Source organism: Hyaena hyaena, unplaced genomic scaffold (genome assembly GCF_003009895.1).
Source record: "Hyaena hyaena isolate Hyena2069 unplaced genomic scaffold, ASM300989v1 scaffold_0, whole genome shotgun sequence".
NCBI lineage: Eukaryota > Metazoa > Chordata > Mammalia > Carnivora > Hyaenidae > Hyaena > Hyaena hyaena.
The window spans coordinates 1,082,128-1,106,985 of NW_024080632.1; the positions used below are offsets into that span (position 1 = coordinate 1,082,128).

Consider the following 24,858-nt stretch of genomic DNA (forward strand, 5'->3'; position numbering starts at 1 on the left):
AAATAAACAACAAAAAAAAAAATAAATAAATAAAACACAGCCACGTATTTTCTGCAGCCACGTATGTGTGTCTGGACGCAGATGCGGTTCTGGATGAGAAATAGAAAGTGTTAAAACTTAGCTAACCTGGGGGAGGGGGTTGGGATTGCGGGTCGTCACACTAATGGCTGACCTGGAACGGTTCGGGAGGATGGGGTCAAGCACTGTCAGATCTTGTGTGTGAGTTTTAAACTAAACGAAAGACGGAGGACAAGAAACAGACTCACTCGCAAGCCTTTAAAACTTTCTGAACCACCCTCCCACTTAAGACCTCCCAAAGCCATGACAGACCCCCGAGGGGCCATGGATGCCCTGGGGGCCGAAGCATCCCTGCTCAGGGCCGGCTCAGGGGCTGGGGGCTCCAAGGACATGGGCCGCCCCTCTGGAGCCCATCCACCTGCCGGGCGGAGGCAGAGGACAGATATCGACAGTCAGTGAGAGACAGAGGTGCTCCATGACAGGACACAGGGGCTGCACAAGATTTAAGTCCCCACCCCCGTTGCTTTTGGGTGCCGGCAGACACAATCAGCCCAAGAAAGTAAAGAAGCTTCAACGTGGCAAGCGGAGCGAACGCGGCCCCTGGCCCGGGAGCCTGGGTGCTGACTGTGCAAGCACAGCCTGGTAGCCGCGCCTGCACATCGAATAGGAGCGTTTCCAGGGCTCTGCCCCAGGGGACCGAGGCAGCCTGCGCCCGGCCCTCCCGTGGGGGCAAGAGCCACCTCCCTCGAGTATGAAAGAGAAGAGGGCAGAGGAAAGCAGGCTTCTCAGAAATGGAGTTGCCCCAGCCGCAGCTGGACTTGGGAGCGTGTGCATGACTGCTCTTCACCGTGATGATTGCTCTTCAGACATCACACCTGCGCAGCATCCCAGCCAATGACGTCAAGACACCCCGGGGCCAGAAACCCCCCGCGTTCCCTACCGGTGTGCCGCTGGTCTACACTCCTGCTTTTGTTTTTTTTTTTTTTTTTAAATATTTTATTTATTTCTAGGAGAGAGAGAGAGAGAAACAGCGTGAGCAGGGGAGGGTCAGAGAGAGAGGGAGTCACAGACTGAAACAGGCTCCAGGCTGGCAGTCAGCACAGAGCCCGACGCGGGGCTCGAACCCACGAACCGCGAGATCATGACCTAAGCGAAAGTCTGACGCTTAACCGACTAAGCCACCCAGGCGCCCCTACACTCCTGCTTTTGACAGGAGATCTCATGCCAGGCACTCCAGGCGGTTCCCACACGTGGCTTCACCGCAGTTCTGGGCTGACTGCAGCCGTGAGGGAACGGAGTCCCGGGACAGGTAAGTCACTCGCCCAAGGTCATGTGGCCGCTAAGAGTCAGAGCCAGGATTGGAACACAGCTCTGAGCCTGCACGGGCTTACACAGCATGTTCCTCGGGGATCTGAGTTTCCCATTTGCTCAAATCATCTCAAAAGCTGCTGCTCGTCTGGGTTATCGCTGGAGAAAAGAAGTGTCCCCAACTCCACATCCGCGGTGACTGTCACTGATACTCTCCTGGTCCAAATCCAAGCAAGGCATGGAGCCTGGGGGGTGGGGGAAGGCAAAGGCTGGGGACCCTGTGCCCAGGGCCCCGCCTCAAGGGGGCAGACAGTGGGTGCTCCTACTGTGGAGACCACAGACCTCATTCCAGGCTGGGGGCCCCTCTCTCTGTCCCCCTCTTCCTGCATTCAAAGGCACTCCACCCTCCCCCACTCCAGTCCCAATGTGTAGGACTGAGATGAGGGTCTATTAAAAAAAAAAAAAAAAAAAAAAAAAAAAAACACCACCATCATCTCCTCAGAGCGAACTTCCCTGCACCTGAGCAGACATCTGAGTGAATGAGTGACAGACACGTCAGGGGCTAAGGGGAAAGGATTCCAGGTGGAGGAGGGGCCCAGGCAAAGGTCCTGGGGTGGGGAAGCGTTTGGAGTGGGCGAGGTGAGGTCTGAGGGGCGGAGGCCCTGGTGAGGAGGAAGAATCTCGCTGCACGAGTTCTGAGCAGCCAGTGGAGGGCGCTGGGCGGGAGTCAGCAGGGTCTGCCGTGAGGAGGCAGAGCGCTCTGTGCACACATGCAGAGTGGGTGCACGGCGTCCAGGGTGGAGGCAGGAGATGAACCGCCCACCCGAGAGAGAGCTGGGGGCCCGGGGTGGGGAGCTGGGGGTGGGGCTGTGGAGCAGATGCTGGGGGGGCACCTCCCTGCACTCGGCACACTGTACTCAGCCTGTCTGCACGTACCCCCACCCCACCCCGCCAGGTCTCCAGGAGGCTAGAGACCAGCACGGGAGTGTGTGTGTGTGTGTGTGTGTGTGTGCGCGCGCACGCATGTGTGTGCATGTGTATATGTGCATACATGTGTCTACAGGTATGTGTGCGTACGTGTGTGGGGGTGTGTATCTTTTCCCATCCAGTTTCCTGGACCCCTGCATTCTAGTAACAGACACCCTCTGCGGACCCCTACTGGGTTTACTTTGTGAGCAACGGGAAGTCACTGGACAGTTTTAAGTGCAATGAGTGGGAGGAGGCCACATGGTCTGGGTTGTGTTGCAAACACCACCGGTGAAATAACACAAAGCTTGGACCGCGGAGCGCACTCTGACAGGGGCTCACCGCGCACCATCCACCATCTGGTGGCGGGCTGCGTGCTGGGCTCCAAAGCTGAGGGACCACATGCTGGTCTCTGGGCTCCAGGACCTCGCAGCCTTGCGGGGTGAGGTGGAGACGTGCCTGAACAGATAGCCCCAAATACGACCCCGCTCGGACCCCAGAACCTGGGAGTAGGCGGCACAAAGGGGTTTCAGACGTGATCCAGTGAAGGACCCTGAGATGGGGAGGCTGTCCTGGGTTAGGCTGATGGCCCAGAGTCACCGCAGCATCCTTGGAAGTGAAAGAGGGAGGCAGGAGAGTCAGAGTCCAAGAAGTGGATGCAGTGACAGAAACGGACCTCAGATTGACGCGGGGCCATGAGACGAGGAACGTAGTGGCCTTTAGAAGCTGGAAACAGGCAAAGATCGGATTTTCCCCTCATGCCTCTGGAAGGAATGCAGTTCTGCTGACGCCTTGATTTTTGTCCCATGGACCCAGCTCAGAATTTCCAACTTTGGGAATCGTAGGATGAATTTGTGTTGTTTAAAGTCCCTAAGTTTGTGGTAAGTTGCCACGGGAGCTACAGGAGAGGGGTCCCAACACCGAGAACAGGGCCTGGGCGCCGGAAGGCCCGTGCAAGCTTCGCTGTTCCAGAAAGGCCTTCCGGAGCTGCCCTGCCTTCCTCCCCAGCTCCTCCCCCGCCCCTTCTCCAAGGTCCTGAAACACGCCAAGCCTAATTCCGCTGCACGACGCCCACACTCTCCGCTGAGCTTCAGTCTCAGAGCAAACACTAGGCCCTACATCTTCCTGATCTTCCTCCCTAGACTCTCTGTTCTGCTACCTTCAGGAGTTTTTCTCTGCCTGCAATCATGGAGCGGACTCAGCACCCCACTCTCCCGGAAAGTGAGCACCATGAGAGCTGGGGCTCTGTTCATCACCATCTGCTAGAACACACAAGAAGGAAAGAAGTATTTGTGCCCAGGACTTGTCAAGTCTCGGGCAGATACAGCTAAAAAGGAATCTGATGGTCCATTGCTTTTTCCCTATGTGGACTGCGTACCCCGTTGCCTAGAAACTCACCAATCGTGTTCATTGTTTTCAGCCAATCTTGTTGAAAGATAATATTTTTATCTGCATGTGCAGAGCTCGGCTTTTTAGTTTTAAGAACTGTGGTTGAAGAGTGGACTCCAGCCCTGCATGCCAAGCCACCCCTGGAAATAAATCTTTGAGCTCAAAGCTCAGTAGTTGGATGGAACGCCGAAGAGAAGCGAAGGGGAGGGAAGAAAAGACAGAGAGGAGGAAGAAAGAAGACTTTTGCTTTCATAAAGCAAAGAAATAGGCACCGAGTTAGCATTTCCCAGGCATGGAGGGGACAGCAAAAAAGACTATTTTTAAGTTTTAGATTTTGAAGATGATGCAGAAAACATCATTATTACCCTGGGTTATGACACTCATCTTTTTAGACTGCCCTTTTTAAGATGGGGTTTTTGAAGGTTTTGACCATCTGTGCTGTTCTGCTAGAAATGGAAATATCAAGTCACAGATGGTTTCCAGCTCCAAAATTCCCATCAATTCCACGTTCCCCCTTTCTTGGTTCCAAAAAATAATGAATATGGCACACAGTGTATGCTAAACAAATGGCTGTTGTATAGCAATTGACCACAGGTGGATGAATGGATGGAAGGAAGGACAGATGGACAGAGGATGAATGGAGGGATGAATGGGTAGATGGATAGATAGATGGACAAAAGGATGGATGGATGGATGGATGGATGGGCAGAGGGACAGATGAATGATGGACAGATGGACAGACAGATGGGTGGATGGATGGACAGATGGGAGAGAGGGACAGATGGATGGATGGATGGATGGATGGATGGATGGATGGATGGATGGTTGTATGGATGGATGAATGAGCAGAGGGACAGATGGATGAATAGGTGGATGGCTGGATGGCTGGCTGGCTGGCTGGCTGGCTGGATGGGTAGAAGGGGGATGGATAGGTACATCACTACTGCCACTGTTCTTTTGCAAGCCCTCCTGCCTGGATCACTGGGCTCTCCCCTGGTTTCCATGCATGGGGTCTCTCAGTCCTATCATGCATCGCCCAAGGCTGAAAATTTACCTCCATGAAGTAGTGATTGGCTCATTCCTCAAAAGGTGCCAACAGTATCCAATGCTACCCAGGGTCACGCAACTGTGGTAGCAAAGTTCTAAATCACAAGCCTGGGGTTGCCTTGCTGGGTAACAGTGCGCCCTCAGAAGGGGCCATGAGACTGGGCATAGTCACCACTGCCTGCCCACCCAACAGGCCTCCCTCCTGTCCTCCCTGTCGGGCCTAAGTCCCCAAATGCTGGGTCTTCATCTCCCCATCTCCGCACCATGATATCGGATATCTCATCAAATCAAACTCTTTCTTTCCTCCAGGAGGAGAACCCGCCACCTGCCCTGAGACTGAACCTTTGTTATGGCCTTCACACAAAGTTTGACAGATAGGCTTGCATGTGGCCAGAGAGTATAACAGCCATGATGGAAATACTGATGGCTAAATATTACGGAGTGCTTACAATGTGCCAGGCCTATGTGCTAACACCTTCCCCAGAGGATTTCAATGAATCCTCACAAAACTCCAGAGGCAGGAAACATTTTGCAGACGAGGAAACAGTTTCACAGAAGTTAAATGACATGCCCACAATAACAAAGCTAGTAAACATTAAAGTTCAAATTTCAGTCTAGAAAGGTTCAGCCAATAGCCTGTACCCTTGACCACAATGAGTCACTGCCAACTCCCTGAAAGCTAGGAATGACTGACGCTTCCCCAGGATGTACATCACCCCAGCTAATCAACAGGGTGACAAAACTGGAAAGGTAGAGAGGTCATTAACTCTACACAAGACGTGAATGTGCTTGAACCTGCCTGGGGTGCTTTCCCACTGCATATGTGGCCTTTATATTTGCCTGGATGTTGTAAGCATGTTCGTATTTGTTGGATCTCGGTCCCTGTAACACCGCTGTGCAATATACAGGACTGGGATTCTTACCTTGGAAATTCACACAGGAGAAGCTAAAGCAAAGAGAAGTTAACTGACCCCCCCCCCCCACCAGCCACTGAGGCTACAAGGAGACTGAGAAGCCAGCTGAGCTCTGCCCTTGGGTCCCTTCCAGCCCCAGGGCTTAGAGGAGGGTATTTCGGGGCTACTACAGAGCCTCCCCAGCCCCAGCCCCTGGGCGGTCCACATGCTCCAGGAGGAAAGGCTTTGTGTAAATGAAGACCACCAGGCCTGTGGCTCTGGCTCTCCCTCTCTCCGTGGTGGGAGCCTCTGGAAGAGCAGAGTGCAAGGTGCCTTCCTGATGACAGAAAAGCAGTGTCCCCAGGAGTGGGGAGCTGTCAGAGGTGGTGGGTTGGCTGGGGTTGACACTGAAGTCCAGAAAGCTCCTCGGAAAACAGCCTGGGAGGCAACAGAAGAATAGATCATGGGGAGAGGGATGGAGAGCTCTGGGTACACAGACTGAGGACGACCAGAAAGGGGAAATTGGGGTCCTGCACAGGGGTGGGTGGGGGGAAATAACAGCCCCCCAAGGATGCCCACATCATAATCCCCAGAACCGACGGGTATGTTACTTTGCACGGCAAGAGGGAAAGCGAAGGCTCTTGAGGTGAGATTTTCCTGACTCACATGCAAGTGAACCCAAGGTCATCACAAGGGTCCTTACAAGGGACAGAGGGAGGCAGGAGGCTCAGAGAGGAGACATAATGACAGAAGCAGAGGTCTGAGTGATACGGAGCCAGGAGCCAAGGAATGCGGGCAGCCTCCAGGAGCTGGAAAGGGCAGTGAATGGATCCTCCTCCCTCCCAGCCTCAGGAAGGACACCGTCCTGCGGACGCCTAGATTGTAGCCCAGTGAGATCCATTTGAGACTCTGGCCTCCAGACTGTAAGATGGTGACCTTGAGTTGCTTTAAGCCATTAAGTCTGGAATGATTTGTTACAGCGACCAAAGGAAACTAACACAGCAAATGAGAGCTCCAGCCAGTGGACTTGGGTTCTGATGGTAAATATAACCATCCGTTCCTTTGTTGAGCAAATGCCGTACACTAGGCACCATGCACTGTGCTGAGAAAACACCCGGTGGTCGGAGCAAACATGGTCCCTCCCATCATGGAGCTTGTGACCAGTATCCTGCCCATCAATCTATTGCTTCCCATCTCCAATGTGCCCCTCATTACCTGTTCTGTGAAAATGGATCTGAGTCCTTAATATTTTTCCCTTGCCGAAAGGCAGCGTGCGGACGTTTGTATGTAAGGGCGCCAGAGAGAAGTTTCAGAGGGAAAGGGTCTGCTTTCCGACTGTGGTGCTCTCTCTGCGAGCTACTGCTGTGCAGGCACTGTGACGTCCCCAGCACGGGGGGCTCCCCTCGCGCCCCATTCCCACAGCACACAGCAGCTCCACTCGGCCTCCACCTTGAGTGCCTTGGTAGTACAGGTCTGGACCTCGGGGGGAGGGGGGACGGGGCTCTTCCTTGGGCACTCTGTCTCAGCCCTGGGGCGGGGGTGCTCCTGATGCCTTCCATTCGGACACTCTTGAGAGTTCTCTTCACTTCTGACTAAGCAATCCCTCGTTTTCCAGTCCTTGTTATAATTAATAACCCTTTAAATCAAACTTTTCCTGTTCAAATTCTTTCTCCTGATTGCAGCCAGACCGAGACACACGTGCACAAACAATCATATAAATGAGCATGAATTGCAGACAGCGGTGTGATCCACGAGAGGCAAGTCAGCAAGAATACAAGGTCAGAACTAATTCGGTCTGAGTAGCCAGGAGTTCGGTCTGAGTGGCCAGGAGAGGCCTCTCCACGTGGACCTTAGAGACAAGAAACCAGCCAAGCGGAGCATCAGCAGGCCCGGGACCCCCGTGGCTGTGCCCTGGATGCACAGGCTTCAGATGAACAGGACGTACCTGGACGTCAGAGTCACATCTTGCAATAAAACCAGAGCCGGCGGCACCTCCGGGTCCACTGTCTGAGGGGTTCTGGCCCCTTAGGTGACCCAGGCCCGGTTCCCAGGAGCACCTTCTCCTGCCTCCAGCCCGGGCCGGGTGGGCCCTCGCTGCCCCCAGGGCTCCCGACTCTCTTCTGCTCTGTGTCTGGCTTCTCATCTGTTCTAATTCCCGGGTATCTGAGCGCTTGCACTTAAATCACTCTGTTCAAACTGCGAAAGTGGTTTCTGCCTCTGGGTACAACCCCGTTCAATAACAAGGCCACATCCTGTGCACGTTCTGTGGACGAGTCACGCAGCTCCTTTATACCATGCAGCTGCCCAGATTCAGTTGCCACTGAGAAGGAAGAAAGGGGGTGGAGAGTAGGAGGGGGTTCGGGGGAGGAGGGGGGAGGGAGCAGAGGCAGATGGGGGAAGAGAGGTGGGAGAGGAAAGGGGAGGAGAAGAAAAGAAAGGAGGGGGAGGGGCAGGGGAGAAGAGAAGGGAAGGGGGGAAAGGAGGATGGGGGAGAAGGGGTGAGGAGGAGAGGGAGGGGGAGGGGAGGGGGAGGAGGGGAGAAGGCCTGGCCGGAAGGGGGAAAAGGAAGAAGCACCCAGAAGGCACTTCCCTCCCCGGAAGGCCACCCCCGGCGGTTGGGGGTCTGGAGAGCAGCTCAAACAAGCGATTAGAAAAGGATGAACTAGCAACCTCGGTCCCCCAGCAAACTTTCCGAAACAGCTCTGGTCCCCTGGGGTCATTTTGGAGCTGCTCTTCACAGAGATTTAGGAGACTGTGATACACACCACCACTCAGCAGCCCAACCCTCTGCTTTCCCGACAAAAGGAATTAAAGCCCAAATGCAAGAAACCTTCCCTAAGTAAAGACTGACCAGATGGGAAGCAACACACAGAGTCTAATAGTCAGAGACATGCCGCGTGCAGAGCACATGGACACCCAGCCTCTGCGGAGCAGCAGGGGAGGGGGAGACAGGGTGACTGGGCCAGGGCGGCAGCCAGTGCCGGCAGTCCCACCGCTGACGCCGCCTGGACGCCACACCTGGTGCAGAGCCCAGGCACCTGTCAGCAAGACACAGGGTCGGGGACGCCGGGCCCCGCAGGTCAGGGTCGGGGCTTTTCCGATCTGCCAGGTTCTTCCTTCCTGCGTGGGCTTCACCATCTCCTCCTCCTGCCCTCCCCGACTCTGGTCCGTCCCCGCTATGAGCCCTGACCCCGTGAAGGACATCCCGCTCGGCCAAGAGCCATCAGTGAGGTCTTGAGGCAGCATCATGAGAGAGGGTGTCACCACGGCCAAAGAGCGTTTGAGCGTCTGCAGCAAAGGCCCCTCAGGAAAGGTTATCCCAAGAGACAGGATGAGCATCTCCTGAAGCCCCAGAACAACAGAATAACTGCTTCCAGCGCCGGGCACTCTGCTCAGAAGCACACTTCCGGCAAGACGGTAAAACTCAAGTTCTGGCCAAGGAAACATGTTTGCAAGTCTTCAGTGGCCCTCAGAGCACTAAAGCAGTCCCAGTGCACCACCACCCACCGCTTGGCCGCATTACGATACAGTGTCTTCCACAGACACGGGCGGCAGACTGGGTTTGGTCTGTGGGCTGCACTGGGCCAACCAGGAGTCAATCTCCCTGTCCTGGTTCAGTCTCCCCTTCAGCTCCTCTCTGAACCGGCACCTGCCCATCAGAGGAGAGCACGATGCTCTCCCTGGGGATTCCGTCCTCAGAAGCGACGGGAGGCTCCGGGATCCCCAGTGAATCACCTGCTACATGTTAACCATAGAGCAACATTGTAAGGACCGGGAGTAAAGATGTAACCCAGCTTCAGCCAGATCCAGGTTGATCTGGAGAATCAGAACAGCCTCATTTTGTCTTAATCTCTACATCCATCCATCTCTGCCCCTTCACAGGGCCATTTCCTGCTGACTGTGGTCGCCCCAAACCCAACATGCAGATTGCTGCTGACCGGGGTAAGCTCGTCAGGCTAACTTTCAAGAACTAGATGAACCCAGCAGCCCGGCATTCATTCCCAGCATATATGAACTGTCTCAGGCCCTGGTCTGACCTGGGGTCACAGATGTGGACACGACTGACCAGGGAGGACACCGTAGTGAGCCCTGCACCCCAGCACCGACGGCATCCATGAAGATGAAACAGCGTGGTGATGTGAGCAGACAGTGATGGGCAAGGGGGACAGAGAGTCAGTTCTGGCCAACGTGGTCGGGGAAGGGTGCATCTCTTAACAGTTACGTCGAAGAGAAGGAGCCAGGCTCGGGGAGACTTTGGGAAAGTGTCTCGGGCATAGACGAGAGCAAGAACACAGATACGGGTATCGCAGAATTAATTGGAGGAGCTTGGCTTTTGTTTGCAAGGATCTTAATGCTGGTATCCAACCTGAGTATGAATGACAGAAGCACCCACAGACTGCCCGAGAATATCTGGGTGCTGATGCCCACACTTTGGCCCAGACAGGAAGGTCAAAGCAATGCAAAAGGCTTCACGTCCCACTGAACGTTCCTGGTGTGGGAAAGGGTATTAGGTATTGATGATCCCTGTGGCCCAGCAGCACTGTCCTTTTCACATTCTAGAGCCTCAGGCATGACCCTGCTCTCGGGTGTGGCCCCCGAGCCTGGCTGTGAAGGGAGCCTCAACCAAACTCAGAAGAAACATCTGCCCTCTTCAGGCCGGGAATGGAAACACAAGTGCTGCAGACTCCAGGGCCTTGTGCAGGCTCCGCTGGCCAGACGCTAACAAGGCTCCTTCTGTTCAGCTCACTTCTCAGTTGCCCGCACCCCCCCCCCCCCGTACCTGGGAACGGCCCGAAGCTGAGGGACTTGGGTAGCTCGCTCACCTGCAGAGCGCTGCCCCACGCAGGCTCCTGACACAGCACTTAGTCCCGACGTGGGCACAGACGGAGACAAGAAAGGACAAGGGCTCCCCGGGAAAAGTCCCCCAATATCCACAGGGACAAGCGATTCACGGTAGACCCCAAATAGTTCCCAAAAAGGCATTATGGGAAGTAAGCAAATAAAATGTACTCTAAGCGCATTTCCTTTGCTTCAACGACTTCATCAAGAGCATAAAAAATAACAGATGATAAGACACTTCCTGTTTCTTTGAGTATTAAAAGTACTCAAAGTAAACTTGGTGGTGACCCTCTGCCGAAGCTCGAATTGCTCACCATCGCAAGAGGGACGATGCCCACAAAGGACGACTCGCTGACAAAGATCTCAGAGACGGCCAGCTCGCTCATGGAGTCCTCCACTGGGTATTCCACCTGCCAGGTGATGGGCTGGGCCCCGGCCAGGCCGCTGCTGTTGTCGATCCCGAAGTCCACTTGCAAGATCTCATACACAGAGCCATTCGCTCTGGAAAACAAACACATGTTAAAGCGCAATTTAAAACCTGACACTCAGCAGAACATCAAGAATGTAATAAATTGCCACATTCCTCGTTGCCAGGCGAAAGGGTGACTGCCAACTTCAACAGGGTGCACGGCCGTGCCAGCGGAGCCGCCAGCCCCACACACGGCGAGGGGCCTGAGCCTCCTGTCTGCTGTGGCCCCGCCCGACGCACGCACACGCCGCCATCCCGCCCGACGCACCGCACACGGCGAGGGGCCTGAGCCTCCTGTCTGGTGTCACCGTTGCTCCATTCCTGAGGTCTGTCCTGGATTCTGGCTTAGCTGTGTGTACCAACCAGGGGTTCAAACTCTGAGCTCTAGGATCTGGGAAGAATGGGCTGCGGGCAGCATCACGAGATGAGCGTGTGAAGGGCTCCCTAACTTCCTGGTTCGCTACATCAGCAACATATAAGATGTTACAGTAGATTGCTCACTCCGTGAGCCCGAAATGGGATGAGAGGTAAGAGTAATTAATCCACCTGCCTTAATTCACGAGCTGATAGCACTGCACGTGTGTTTGCAGTGAGGAAGAAGGTGGATGGGACTCTTACAGGTGAAAAAGCCCAGAACACCTGGGGGCTCAGCTGGTTAAGTGTCCAACTTCAGCTCAGGTCATGATCTCACAGATAGTGGGTTCAGCCTCGCATCGGGCTCTGTGCTGACAGCTCAGAGCTCAGAGTCTGCTTCAGATTCTGTGTCTCCCTCTCTCTCTGCCTCTGCCCCGCTTGTGTGCTCACTCTCTCGCTCTCTCTCTCATGTTACTCTAATAGAGTGGCCACTAGCCAGAAGCAGCTACTTAAACTGAAATAGAAATTTATTAAAATAACGCCGGCGGGTGTTCCCAGCTGAGCTGAAGCTGGGTGTGGGACATGTGAGCTATGAGTCCTCAAATATCTGCCATGTTCCGCATGGGGAAGACAGTGTGTGCTGCACAGAGATCCCCGGCCTCGTGAGAAGGTGGACAGTGGGCACATGTGGGGACCCCCACCAGTGGACCCCAATTTACCTGGGCATCTTTAGTGAGGAGGCAAAGAAGAGGGAGATGAAGGGCTGACTCTGAGCTGGTGAAAGGATTTCAGGGTCTCAGGGACGGAGGCACCCACTCCACTCCCCTCATTCCCCACCCACCACACTCCAGCCTGAAGTCTCTCCTCTCTGGTCACAGGAATTCCTCACTTCTCCATCTGCTGAGTGTTGTCCTATAAGAAATGCTCGGTCCTTTCGGACCAGATCTTCGACTCCTCTTTGGGCTGCACCATGTGCTTATGACCATGGCTTGAGAGCTGCTTCTAATACCTCTAGGCTTCTCAGCATCCCGTGGATCCCAGCAAAGCGAACGCCCAGAAAGGGAGACCCCAGCAAGAGAAGGGAAGGAGCATGACTCTCTGCTATCGGCAGCGTCATCCTGCTAAATCTGCACTCTGGCCTTGGGGTACAGTAGCAGCTGGTCTTTGGGCAAAGAGGACAGCCCCTTCTCCGCGGGCCCTTCCTTCTCCTCTCTGAGCGTCCAGTCCATGAGCTGGACCAGCTACGGGGATCGGCCCTAGTGCAGCTACAAATGGAGTAATGATCAACTCAGAGTCACTTTTATGCTCAAGTTTTTATTTTAAGTCATTTCCCTCAAACCGGAAAGGCTGTCTTTCACCTTCAGGCAGCTGGTGTGCTTGCTAATAAGGCCATTTCTATGGAAATGGGTTTATAATTATTAACTCTACCTGCTCCTGATCTATTCTCGATAAACCTTTCAGACTTCGGACAGTGTTTCATGGTCCTCTCGATTTAATAATTACCAACTGCCTTTGAGGAATCTGGATCAGTACTGCAGCCAGGAGACATTCATTAGACACTTCTCCCTGGGGTGGAGAAGTGAGTGTGTGCGTGTGTGCATGCATGTGTGTGCACGTGTGCGCAGGTGTGTGTTGGGAGCGGTCAGGCAGGAAATGGGGCTCGGCTACTTTTCCCCTCAAGTGATAGTACACAGCATCCTCCCGAAAGGACTTGGTTCCCCAAATGCTGTTCCCCACGGAAGTGTCTGCTTCAGTAAAAGCTGAGCCTCTCTCCTGGGACCCTGGGACCCCAGGGGTGGGGCGGAGACAGCTTTTAAATGCACAGCGTGGCTACAGCTCAGACATGTCAGCAAGAAGGAGAGGGAGGTGGGCCAGGAGAGGGGAACGGGGGTCCGACCCAGCAGCTCGTCCCCTGAAGCCACGCGCAGCCGTTTCTCAGCATGTAACCTATGAGGACAAACAATTACAACTGGGTTTTTGGGGTGTTTTTTTGATGGGGGAGGGAGGCAGTGACAGAGAAGGAGAAAGGGAAGAAGAAATGAAAGAAGTGGGGAGAGAGGCGGGGTTCACAAGCCTGAACTCCTCTTGGGGCGCCTGGGGGCTCAGTCGGTTAAGCATCCGACTTCCACTCAGGTCATGATCTCATGGTTCATGAGTTCAAGGCTCGCGTCGGGCTCTGTGTTGACAGCTTCGAGCCTGATTCTGTGTTTCCCTCTCTCTCTGCTCCTCCCCTGCTTCCTCCCTCCCTCCCTCCTTCCCTCCCTCCCTCCCTCCCTCTCTCTCTCTCCGAAATAAACATAAAAAAAACTTTTTAAAATCAAAAGCTTGAACTCCTTTCCAGCAAACTGCACCATTTACATATATTTTTATCCCCCAACCTCCAGAAACTTCCAGATAGTTCTGAGCTACCAGACTGAGATGCTGAAGCTTTCCCCACATGAGTTTCTCTAGAAATGCAGCAAGCGGGGCTGACCTCTGTCAGGGTCTCTGTCTTAAGAGCCTTTCTCTGGTCATTACTTCTTAAGTGACCACAAATCAAGGGACATACTGACCCACAGTGAGCGAATGCCCCAGTGTGGGACCCGCTGGGACTCCCAGCAAGTCCAGGAGACCGAAGTCTGCCATCCTGTCTAGACTGTTCACTCCGTGAGGACATGGGTGCATCTGGAGCAGCTGGCACAGAACCCAGAAAACTGTAGGGATTCGATACATATTTGTTTAATTCGACGAACGTACCGAAAAGGCCCAGAAGGACACCCCGTAAAAACCCCGGGGGGTGTCACTTACCTTCTGGGACAGAAGAAGCTACCAGTCAGCTGAATTCTGAGCCATATTATTACGTGTGCCTGGTAAGTATATTTATATATACTCCTTGCTCTGGGAAGGTATGTCTGTCTCCACTATTACAATGTAATTCTCTTCTTTTTTCTTTTAAGATTTTGTTCTTTTTTCCCAACAGTTTTCAGTTCACAGCAAAATTGAGGGGAGGGTATGGAGATTTCCCACCCACCCTACAAGCTTCCCCCACTATCAACATCCCCAGCAGATGGCACATTTGTCATCGTCAATGAAGATACGTTGACATACCACCCGAAGTCCATGACTGACATTAGGGTTCACTCTCGGGATGTACACCCTGTAGGTTTAGACAAACATATCATGACACGGGTCTACGCATGGTGGTGTGGAGAGTGTTCTCACCACCCTGCCTATTCCGCTCTCCTCCACTCCATCCCTGGCAACCACTGATCTTTACCGTCTCCGTGATTTTGCCTTTTCCAGAATGCCCTATCGCTGGAATCCTATGCAATGCAGCCTCTTCAGATTGGCTTCTTTCACTTAGTCATATGCACGTAAGATTCCTCCACATCTTTTCATGGCCAGAAAGCTCATTCCTTTTTAGTGCTGAATAACATTCCATTGCCTGGATGGACCACAGTTTTTTTATCCATTCACCTAGTGAAGGACATCTTGATTTGTGGACATAGGTTTTCAACTTCTTTCGGTGAAATACCAAGGAGCATGATTGCTGGATGGTATGAACCTAATTCTTCAAACACCAAAACCTATTATAACACCAGGGTCATTACGGTCCCTGGCACATTCATTTTATCCAGTGACATGTATTAAGCACATGTGATGTGTTGGGCACTGAGAATTCATTCATCGTATACAAAACAGACAGGATCCTGTCTTACTAATCAGGTAAATAAATAAGGTAAGTCCTGGTTGTGAAAAACCTATCCTAAAAATAAAATAGAATTGAACTTTAAAAAAAAAAAAGCTAAATAAGTTTTGTTCAATTAAAAACTTTTAAACACAATTTTAAAATAGTCCATTTTTACTTCTTTAAAAATTTTTTAACATTTATTTATTTTTGAGAGAGAGAGAGCAAGTGCATGAGCCGGGGAGGGGCAGAGAGAGATGGAGACACAGAATCCAAAGTGGGTTCCAGGCTCTGAGCTGTCAGCACAGAGCCTAATGCAGGGCTCGAATTCTCAGACTGTGAGATCATGACCTGAGCTGAAGTCGGACGCTTAACCTACTGAGCCACCCTGGTGCCCCCATTTTTACTTTAAACTAGACTACAGACCCCAACAGGAGACAATGAAAGGTGTTCAGGGCCTGCCCCTATAAGAAACTGGCATTTGAGCTGAGACCCAGAAGAATGAAGAGAAACCAAACAGATCCTCAGCAAATGTTTGTCGAATAAATGAGTAAATCTATTTTGAGTTTAAAAAAAAAAAATCATGGGAAAGTTTATCCCAAACCATCAGCATGAACACAAGGTGCTAAATGAAAAAGAACATCCAGTCTTTGTTCAAATACCACCTGCTCAGTAAAGTCTCTCCTGACCACACTATCCATCCCCCATCCCTACACTTCTGATCCATTAGCCAGCTCCATGTTTTCTATAGCTTTTACCATTTAACTACTAAGTGATGGATGGATGGATGGATGGATGGATGGATGGATGGATGCATGGATGCATGGATGGGTGGATAGACGGGGGCATGCCTGAGTGGCTCAGTTGGTTAAGCATCTGACTCCTGACTTCGGCTCAGGTCATGATCTTACAGTTTGTGAGTTCAAGCCCCACACTGGGCTCTGTGCTGACAACACAGAGCCTGCTTACAATTCTCTCTCTCCCAGCCCTCTCTCTCTGCCCCTCCCCCACTCGCTCTGGCGCTCTCTCTTTCTCTCTCTCTCTCTCTCTCACACACACACACACACACACACGCATACATATGACTGTGGGCTCTTTGCCTGCTCTGCTCATCACTGTGTACCCAGCACTTAGAACCCTGCCTGGGACATAGTTGGTACTCAGTAAATAGCTGCTGAATGAATCAATGAATACCAAACAGCTGGCGCAAGATCTCAGAGGAATATGTGCTTAGGGAACCCAGAGACCAGATGTTGGAAGGAGAGAGGAATTGGCAAGTCAGGGAAGGCTTCCTGGAGGAGGCTAGACTCGGGGTGATCTTTGAACAGTAGGTTAGTAAGACTGCTTGGGGTCCTTCATCACACTCTCTTCCCTCCAGACACCCTTCCCACTCCCCGACTGCCCCCAACACCAGCCTCCCGGAGAGGAGAGAACCAATCTCTGCTCCTCAGTCCCATCAACGGAGCAGAGGCTCTGCCCTGCAGCTCTTCTCATCACGATCCAATGGCCAGCTCTCAGAATCTGGAGGGAATAAACCCTCTCCTTCCGCAATCCCATCAAATCCAGCCACTACCTCTGCATGGCTGTTTTGTCAAAGGCAGCACGGCCCGTGCTTGCTGTGGAAAGTTCGTTTCAGGCTGACGAGTCAGCCAGTGGTTGGCAGTCCGAGGTCTAAACATATTTAACAGCCATGAGGCTCGAGCAGGCACTTCTCATCTTTCGGACTCAAAACAGTCTCTCCTCGTTGGTTTGATTTGCTGGCTTCCCATCATCAAATGCCTACATAGACCTTTGAAAGAAAAAATCCGAGACTATGTCAAATGGGAATAGTCCAAGAATAGAGGCTTCTTTATTGCATTTCCAGGTGATGAGGAAGGTTGCATAGAAAGCCCAGGGTCACAGCGAAGTCCACTGAGCTGCAGATAGCCAAAGCCACACTTTATTGACTTCCCCCACTACCATGTTTATACAAAATTTGAACTAGCTGCCAATGTTTTGGAGAGAGAGAGCGTGCACGCACAAGAAGGGGAGGGGCAGAAAGAGAGGGAGACAGAGAATCGCAAACAAGCTCCATGCAGGGCTCGAACCCATGAACCATAAGATCATGACCTGAGCTGAAGTCAACAGTTGGATGCTTGACCAACTGAGCCACACAGGCAACCCCTGTCAGTATTTTAAAAGCAGAAAATCCACACGCACCCCCCCCCCCCACCGTAGAAATGGGGTTTCTGGCTTCTTTGGGAAAAGTTGTATCACCAAGTGATACAACCCCACGTCTTTATGGGGTCACAGTCAGTGGGACCAACAGAAAGCTGTCCCCACCAATGGGGCTGAAAGTCTCCAATCGGCTACTTTATTCATGCGTTGTGTCCCTCGGGTCCCTGTGGACATTTGCAATCTCTGTGAAAACATACTTCATTTCTGACCTTCTAGTAAACACCTTAACTGTGTTTCCAGTTCACAAATGATTCCTCGCTCTCCTGGGAACATGTCTCCCGCCGCCCTCCCGCCTGGATATTGGCATGAGGTCCAGTCTGTAGCCACGGCTCTGGACTCGGTGGTTGACTCTGACGTCAGTGGGGTGAAGGACACTTCCTAGCAGTGTGAGATACTCCACGAAGATTCCCCACCTGACACAGGAAGAGTTCACAGCGTCCCCCCAAAAAAGTTGTACACAAATTTCATTGTGGTGTTCCCCATAACAGTTGAAACTGAAAACTGCCCAAGTGGCCAATGGGAATTGATGGCCGATGGGTAGAGAGCTTCCTCAGGGGGTGATGAAAATGCTTTGAAATTAGACAGCGGCAATGATTTCACCACTTTATAATATAACCTACTAAAAGAAAATCTAAAAATCTACTAAAAAAAACCCACCACTGACAATATACTTTTAAAAGGATGCATTTTATAGTGTGTTAATTATACCTTAATTTTCTTGAGTAAAAAACCCCCAGAAGAATAAGAGGGGGAAATCAAGTTGCAAAAGGATACGTACGGCATGATACTTTCTACAAAAACGGTAAACCCACGTGCGACCTCTCTTCATACAGTTTATATTAAAAACCATGAACACACACATGGTAATGATGATGCTTCCTTCGGAAGAGGAAGAGAGGGAATGACATCAGCAAGACGGATATAAAGGCTCCGATTAGATGTGGAATATTGATTTCTTTTCAATTTTTTTTTAAATATTTTTATTTATTTCTAGGAGAGAGAGAGAGACAGCGTGAGCAGGGGAGGGTCAGAGAGAGAGGGAGTCACAGACTGAAACAGGCTCCAGGCTCCGAGCTGGCAGTCAGCACAGAGCCCGACGCGGGGCTCGAACCCACGAACCGCGAGATCATGACCTAAGCGAAAGTCGGACGCTTAACCGACTAAGCCACCCAGGCGCCCCATGATTTCTTTTCAATTTTGAAGAAAATAGAGGCATCTGTGTGGTTGAGTCAGTTAAGTGTCCAACTTCAGCTCAGGTCATGATCTCACAGTTCGTGGGTTCGAGCCCCGCGTCGGGCTCTGTGCTGACAGCTCAGAGCCTGGAACTGCTTCAGATTCTGTGTCTCCCTCTCTCTCTCTCTGCCCCTCTCCTGCCTGCACTCCGTCTCTCTCTCTCTCTCTCTCTCTCTCTCTCTCTCTCAAAAACAAATAAACATTAAAAAATTTAAAATTTGAAGAAAATAAAGCCAGGTAGTAAGTGCATGAAGCTGGGGGTGGATAAATGAATGTGTGTTATGTTATTTTCTGTATGTTTTTGTAATCAAGGAACATTTTATTTGAAAACGAACATTTATTTAAAAATAGAAAGCAACCATCCTCAACTCTCCTCTCTCCCTCCCTCTCTCTCTCTCATTTGATTTCTTCCCCTTTGGTTTAAATCTCAAATACATAGTTTCAACACTCTCCATCCGACTCCTAAAACGGCTCATGAGAAGGCACCCAACCCACTGCCCCACTTCCCAACCGCAGGAAAAGGAAAAGACAGGCTTCCTCTTTTTCTGTTGTTATTATTTTAAAGTGCCCCGCAGACTGGTACAGGTGACCTTATTTTTGCTTACCAGCAGCTCCTCAGAGCTGAAAACCATGCATCTCGGTAACTAAGCCAACTTAGGCACCTCCGCTTTCTCGGGGGCCAAGCCCAGGACTGCCTCTCACGCTAACACCCCTCCCTTCCAGCTGATTTGACGGTGTCAACATGACCATGACAAGCCCAGAGGCAGCTATAAGACAATGGCCACAATTAATTTTTTCTTCCCTCTGCCTCTGTCTTTCTGACGACATCCCAAAAACCAGCTCCCACCGACTTCCAAAATACAACTATTCGGAGTCGGCCCCTCTGTCTTTCTGTCGCTGACCTTGAGGGAAAGTCTTGTTACATAAGTGACTCAAAGGGGCGGCTGGGTGGCTCGGTTGGGTAAGCGTCTGACTTCAGCTGAGGTCACGAACACACGGATTCGTGAGTTTGAGCCCCGCATCAGGCTCTGCAGTGACAGTGTGAGGCCTGCTTGGGATTCTCTCTCTGCCGCTCTCTCTCTGCCCTTCCCCCACTTACACTGACTCTGACTCTCTCAAAATAAATAAACTTGAAAAAAACTTTTTCAACAAAGACAACAGTGAAGCCCCTTCCTTCCACTGCTGCCCTCCAGACCCCAGCCCCTCTCCCCTCCGCCTCTGAAGTTGTTGTCCGTTTTCTCACTGGCCCCCGGAGATAGCTGTGCGTCTGCGGGCAGGAACACGTGTGATGCACCGGTCCCTTATCCGCGCCTGCACGTCGCTGACAGGGGCCAGGGTTCCCAGCTCTGGGCCGGCCCCGTTACACGAACAGTGGGGAAGTGGAGAGCGTAGTCCCCTCGGGAAAGCTCTAGTTACTTTTCAGAGTCTGCTTCTGCGCGGGAAGCCCTCCCCCTGCCGCGATGCTCAGGATCACTCTGCGCCCGCCCGGGAAGGAAGGGCCTCATTGCGCGGGGATTCCTCTCCTGTCCAACGGCCGGGTCAGCTCCTCCACGTGGGAGCGGCTACTAATGAGGCCAGGGTCCCGGGCTCGCGCCCTACTCACGCGGGTCAGCTGGGCTCCTCCAGGCGCCCGCAGGCTCACCTGGCCACCAGGCCCGGCCGGCAGCCGCGGTCGGCGCCAACTTATCCCTGGTCCTGGTGTTTCCCTGCCGAGACGCTGGAGCCCCATCCTGCACAAAGGACTGCGCTGGGCTCTCTGTCACGGGGTCTGCAACGGTTAGGTGACCAGGGCTGTGCTTGTGGCCGGATGGCGCTGCCTGCAGCACTGGGTCAGAGGGATGCTCACATTCACCTACAGCAGGACCTTTTAAAAATATTTTTTAATGTTTTTTTAAAATTTATTTCTGAGAGAGAGACAGCGTGAGCAGGGGAGGGTCAGAGAGAGAGGGAGACACCGAATCTGAAACAGGCTCCAGGCTCTGAGCTACCTGTTAGTACAGAGCCCAATGCAGGGATCAAACCCATGAACCGTGAGATCATGATCTGAGCCAAAGTCGGACGCTCATCCGACTGAGCCCCCCAGGCGCCTCACCTACAGCAGGATTTAAAGGGTACAGGCATGTGACTGTAAGCTCCAGGGAAAGTCACTGCCCGCAGACACAGGGGTGGGGTGGGAGAGTCATGAAGTCTCACCTACAGCCTGGACCTGCCTCCCAAGTTCCAGCCTCCCTTACCCCCTGCACGCTGGACAGCTCCAGACATCTCGGACTTGACCCTGAGCTTCTGCCCCTCACCAGCACCGCCCCCACCACACACTTCTTCCTTCCACTGAAGGCACTCCATCCACCCTGTCGCTCAGGGGGACCCCTTGTTCATCCTGAACTCCTCTTTCTCGGCTGGACCACACCCGACCTATCCAGAAAGCCCTCCAGCTCTGCCTGTGAAGCTTACATCTCTAGCACCTTCACTCTTCCGTGTCCTCAACTGCCACACGGGTCCCCACTGCCGTGCTACCCTCCGCGGCACCCAGTCTTGTTAAAACAGAGGTCAGGTATGTTCACTCTCCTTTTTTTTTTTTTTTAAAGTTTACTTATTCTGAGAGAGAGAAAGAGACAGCGTGGGTTGGGGATGGACAGAGAGAGAAAGAGAGAGGATCCCAAGCAGGTTCTGAGCACTGTCAGCGCAGAGCCCGACGGGGGCTGGAAGCCACGAAACCGTGAGATCACGACCTGAGCCAAAATCAAGAGTCAGACGCTTAACCGACTGAACCCCCCAGGCGCCCCAGGTATTTTCAGTCTCCAGTTCAAAATCCTTCAAAAATTCTCGTCTTGTTCACCTAAAAATACAAGTCCTTACAAAGATCTCTAAGGCCCTACACACCCCGGAACCCTCTCACCCCAGTGCCTGCTATGTCCCCAACACCTTTGCTGTCCCCTGTCCCCACGACTCCGCCAGCATCAGGCATGCTGCTGCAGCAACTCGCCCTTCCACCTGGCAACTCTGCCCAGTGATACTCACACCACGTACCCCTCACCGTCAGGACCTGCCTCCAGTGTTACCTTCCACGCGAGGTCCTCATTGGTGACATCGGCGATTCCTGTCACCCTCCCCTGATCTTTCTCCATAGCACTTAACACCACGAGGACACTGTGTTTTATTTACTAGCCTTGTGTATGGGCTGTTTCTATCAAATTGTAAACCTGGTGGGGGCAGGGACTTTTCTTTTCTCCAAGACCTAGAAGGGTACTTGGCCAAGAGCAGGTGCTCCATAAATAGGTCATGGATGGATGGACGGATGGATGAATGAATGAGCTGGGAACCTCACAGTTCACACTTTCACCCCAGACCTCTATGGCGACCTCCAGTGCTCGTGTAGGAGTACATGAATACGTTCGTGTCGATCCTTGAGCACGAGGTCACGCCTGTCCATCCTTGGCTGGGTCTCATTTCTCACTCTCTCCCATTGTACAGGTCTGTCTATGGCATCTTTATTGTCCCCATAACAGTGTGGGGACAGCATCAGCTTCCCTACACGGGGACGTCCATCAGCCTGTAGGTCATAAAATGGGGAAATCACACAATGCTGTTCTCTCTTCCCAAGCGTCTGCTTCTTTACCTCACCCTCTACATCCTTTAGACGGCTGTTTCTTCATTATCTCCAGAGTTCATAGTCATCCATGGTGAGAGTATTAACATGGTAGCAGCTCCTCAGCCATCGCTAGACTGGGAATCATCAATGCTAATTTTTTTTAAACAATTTTTAATGTTTTTATTTATTTCTAGGAGAGAGAGAGAGAGACAGTGTGAGCAGGGGAGGGTCAGAGAGAGAGGGAGTCACAGACTGAAACAGGCTCCAGGCTTTGAGCTGGCTGTCAGCACAGAGCCCGACGCGGGGCTCGAACCCACGAACCGCGAGTACATGACCTAAGCGAAAGTCGGACACTTAACCGACTAAGCCACCCAGGTGCCCCCATCAATGCTAATTTTTTAAATTGTGGTACAAACACTAACATGAGATCTAACTTTAGCAAATCTCGAGTGTACAACAGGACGTTGTTAACTGCAGGCACGATGCCATCTGGTAGAGCTCCAGAACACGTTCCTTTGGTGTCCGGTGCTCACGTTTTGAAGGCAGGCGCTGTTACAAACGGCTCAGAAAGAGAACCATTTTTCCAAGGAGTATCACAAATGAAATGCTATCAACTTTCTCTAAGAGGGTACAATATTTATCCTTGATTTGGATGTTCCCAAAGTTCACGGCACCTCCAAATTACCAGGAATTATTTCAACACCACAAGAGCAAACAAAAAAATTAAAGACAAGGGAGACAGACAGGCACCTTGGGGTATTAAAAAAAGAAAGAAAGAAAAAGGAAAACCCAAACAGAGTCGTTAACCTCATTAACCTTGAAACCGAGGACAGTTCAGAGAAGCCCGCAAAAAATTGACATTCTGGATACTGCTCGGCTCAAAAATCAGATTAGAATTCTTGTAACCTTCAGTTTACCTGGCGGCTTTTCAATAAATGTCAGCTGGGCAGAAATTCAATGGAAGTGATTTGCAGGCTCCTAAAATCCTAAAGTGTGTAAATCTCCCTAAATGAGGAGCTCTCCTTCAGGAAGCAGGAATTCTCACGTCACCAATTAATTAAAATCCAATGATCCCATCCTATCCCCTACTTGGCCCACTGTATTCATTACAACAGCTTCAAAATCTGTCTTATAGACCAATTACCCTGTAGTAATTAGCTCTTAGTCTTAAACCAACCACAATTAAGAAGGATTGTTTGCATGTTACGTCTTTGCTCCTTTTGCTAATCATACCTATTCGAGCACCCCTGAAGTTCTTTACACAGAACTAGGCTACACCTACCCTGCTATGTTTTGATTAAAAGAAACTAATTTGGGGGCGTCTGGGTGGCTCAGTAGGTTAAGCGCCCAACTTCAGCTCAGGTCATAATCTCATGATTTGTGAGTTCGAGCCCCGCGTCGGGCTCTATTCTGACAGCTCAGAGCCTGGAGCCTGCTTTGGAGTCTGTGTCTTCCCTCCCGCTCTGCCCCTCCCCCATTCACGCTTTCTCTCAAGAATAAATAAACATTAAAATTTTTTAAAGAAAAAAAAAAAGAGAGTAATTTGGTCCAGAGGAACAAGTATAAACCAGAATCAGGCATGAAAAAACATGAAACAGGTAAAAAGCTGGATTCGTTTGCCTCACGAGGCGGTTCACCTGGCCGGTTAGAGGATGCACAGGTGGGACGGATCAGGACAGGGAGAGACCTCCATGTCTGGGTTCCAGGGAAGGGAACACTGGGTTCACGAGGATCCATGTACCAGCACCTTGAACCTGCCCTGCACTCACCGTATATCAGCTTCACAAACGGGTCCACCTGCGCCTGTCCCCCAGGAATGAAGATGCTCCCAGATAACGATGGGAGTCAGCACGAGGTCAGAGCCTTGGAGGAAAACAACCGTTAATTGGCCTAAAACAACAGAACAGAAGGTGACATCTGTCCTGGCGCTGAGCCACACTGCACTAATGAGGGGCTCTGCGGCTGTGTGACGGCCACTCGGCCAGCTGACCTCCGGCACCATGAGAATGCCGCCACGTTCCCGCCACCTCTGGGGAGGGGCGCTGGCAGCCTGGGAGACGCAGCGCCGCTGGGGACTCAGGCCTGACATCCAACCAAAGAGAGATCCCTCCTTCAGCTCCGAATCTTCAAGGTCAGTGCCCGCAAAGCCATTTTCTTTGAAAACTCCGTCCAGTCTTCAGGGAACAATTTGTCTGTCTGCTTTCTCAGAGGTAGGCTGCATGATTCACCCTCACGAGAGATGCTAGGAGTCTGGGACCACGCTTCCTGAACACACAATGAGAGCACGTGGGTGGAAATACACGAGCTTCTAATGGGAACAGAACACCTGAAGTTGGGACTGTCAGAGAACATCAAGGTCAGCGCGCCTAGAAAGACATGAAGGAGAGCCTGTTGTCTATACCCAGGCTCTAATTCTGCCCGTGTTTCATAAACCTACACTCTTCGTCCGGGTCTCTAAGTTCTGGGTTATAACACATTCACTCAAGCGTACAACTAAATGTATTTGAGTGTTTACAGGGTGCCACGCTCTGACCTCAGCATGGGGATCAGGGGTGGGCGCCGCAGGTGAGGGCCTCACTCTCCCGGAGTTGATATTCTAACGGAAGGAAGCAACTAACAAGCTCAGAAGAAAACAATAAGGCAACTATCAAATCGTGGATGTGGTAGCCATTAGTGACTTTCCCCAAACACTCCCAGCTCCACATTTTCTGGACACAGGAGAGGATTGCACTTCTGGCTCACGAGGCATTGGGAGAAGCCAATGGACTGGCACATTTTGTGTCTCTCTTCCACGCAAAAGCAGTCACACATGGGCACAAGTCTCTATGTGCCCAGCCATCCATAGTTTCCATGGTGAGGTGCTATTTTG

At 51.9% G+C, this 24,858-nt stretch overlaps 1 protein-coding gene across 1 annotated transcript in view; it reads right to left on the reverse strand.

Annotated features, from left to right (window-relative positions):
* LOC120234796 (transmembrane protein 132B) overlaps positions 1-24,858 on the reverse strand; it is a 368,719-nt gene that overhangs the window by 85,218 nt on the left and 258,643 nt on the right. The window contains exon 4 of the mRNA XM_039236821.1: positions 10,775-10,961. Within this exon, the coding sequence (XP_039092752.1) occupies positions 10,775-10,961 (187 nt within the window). The remainder of the gene's footprint in view (positions 1-10,774; positions 10,962-24,858) is intronic.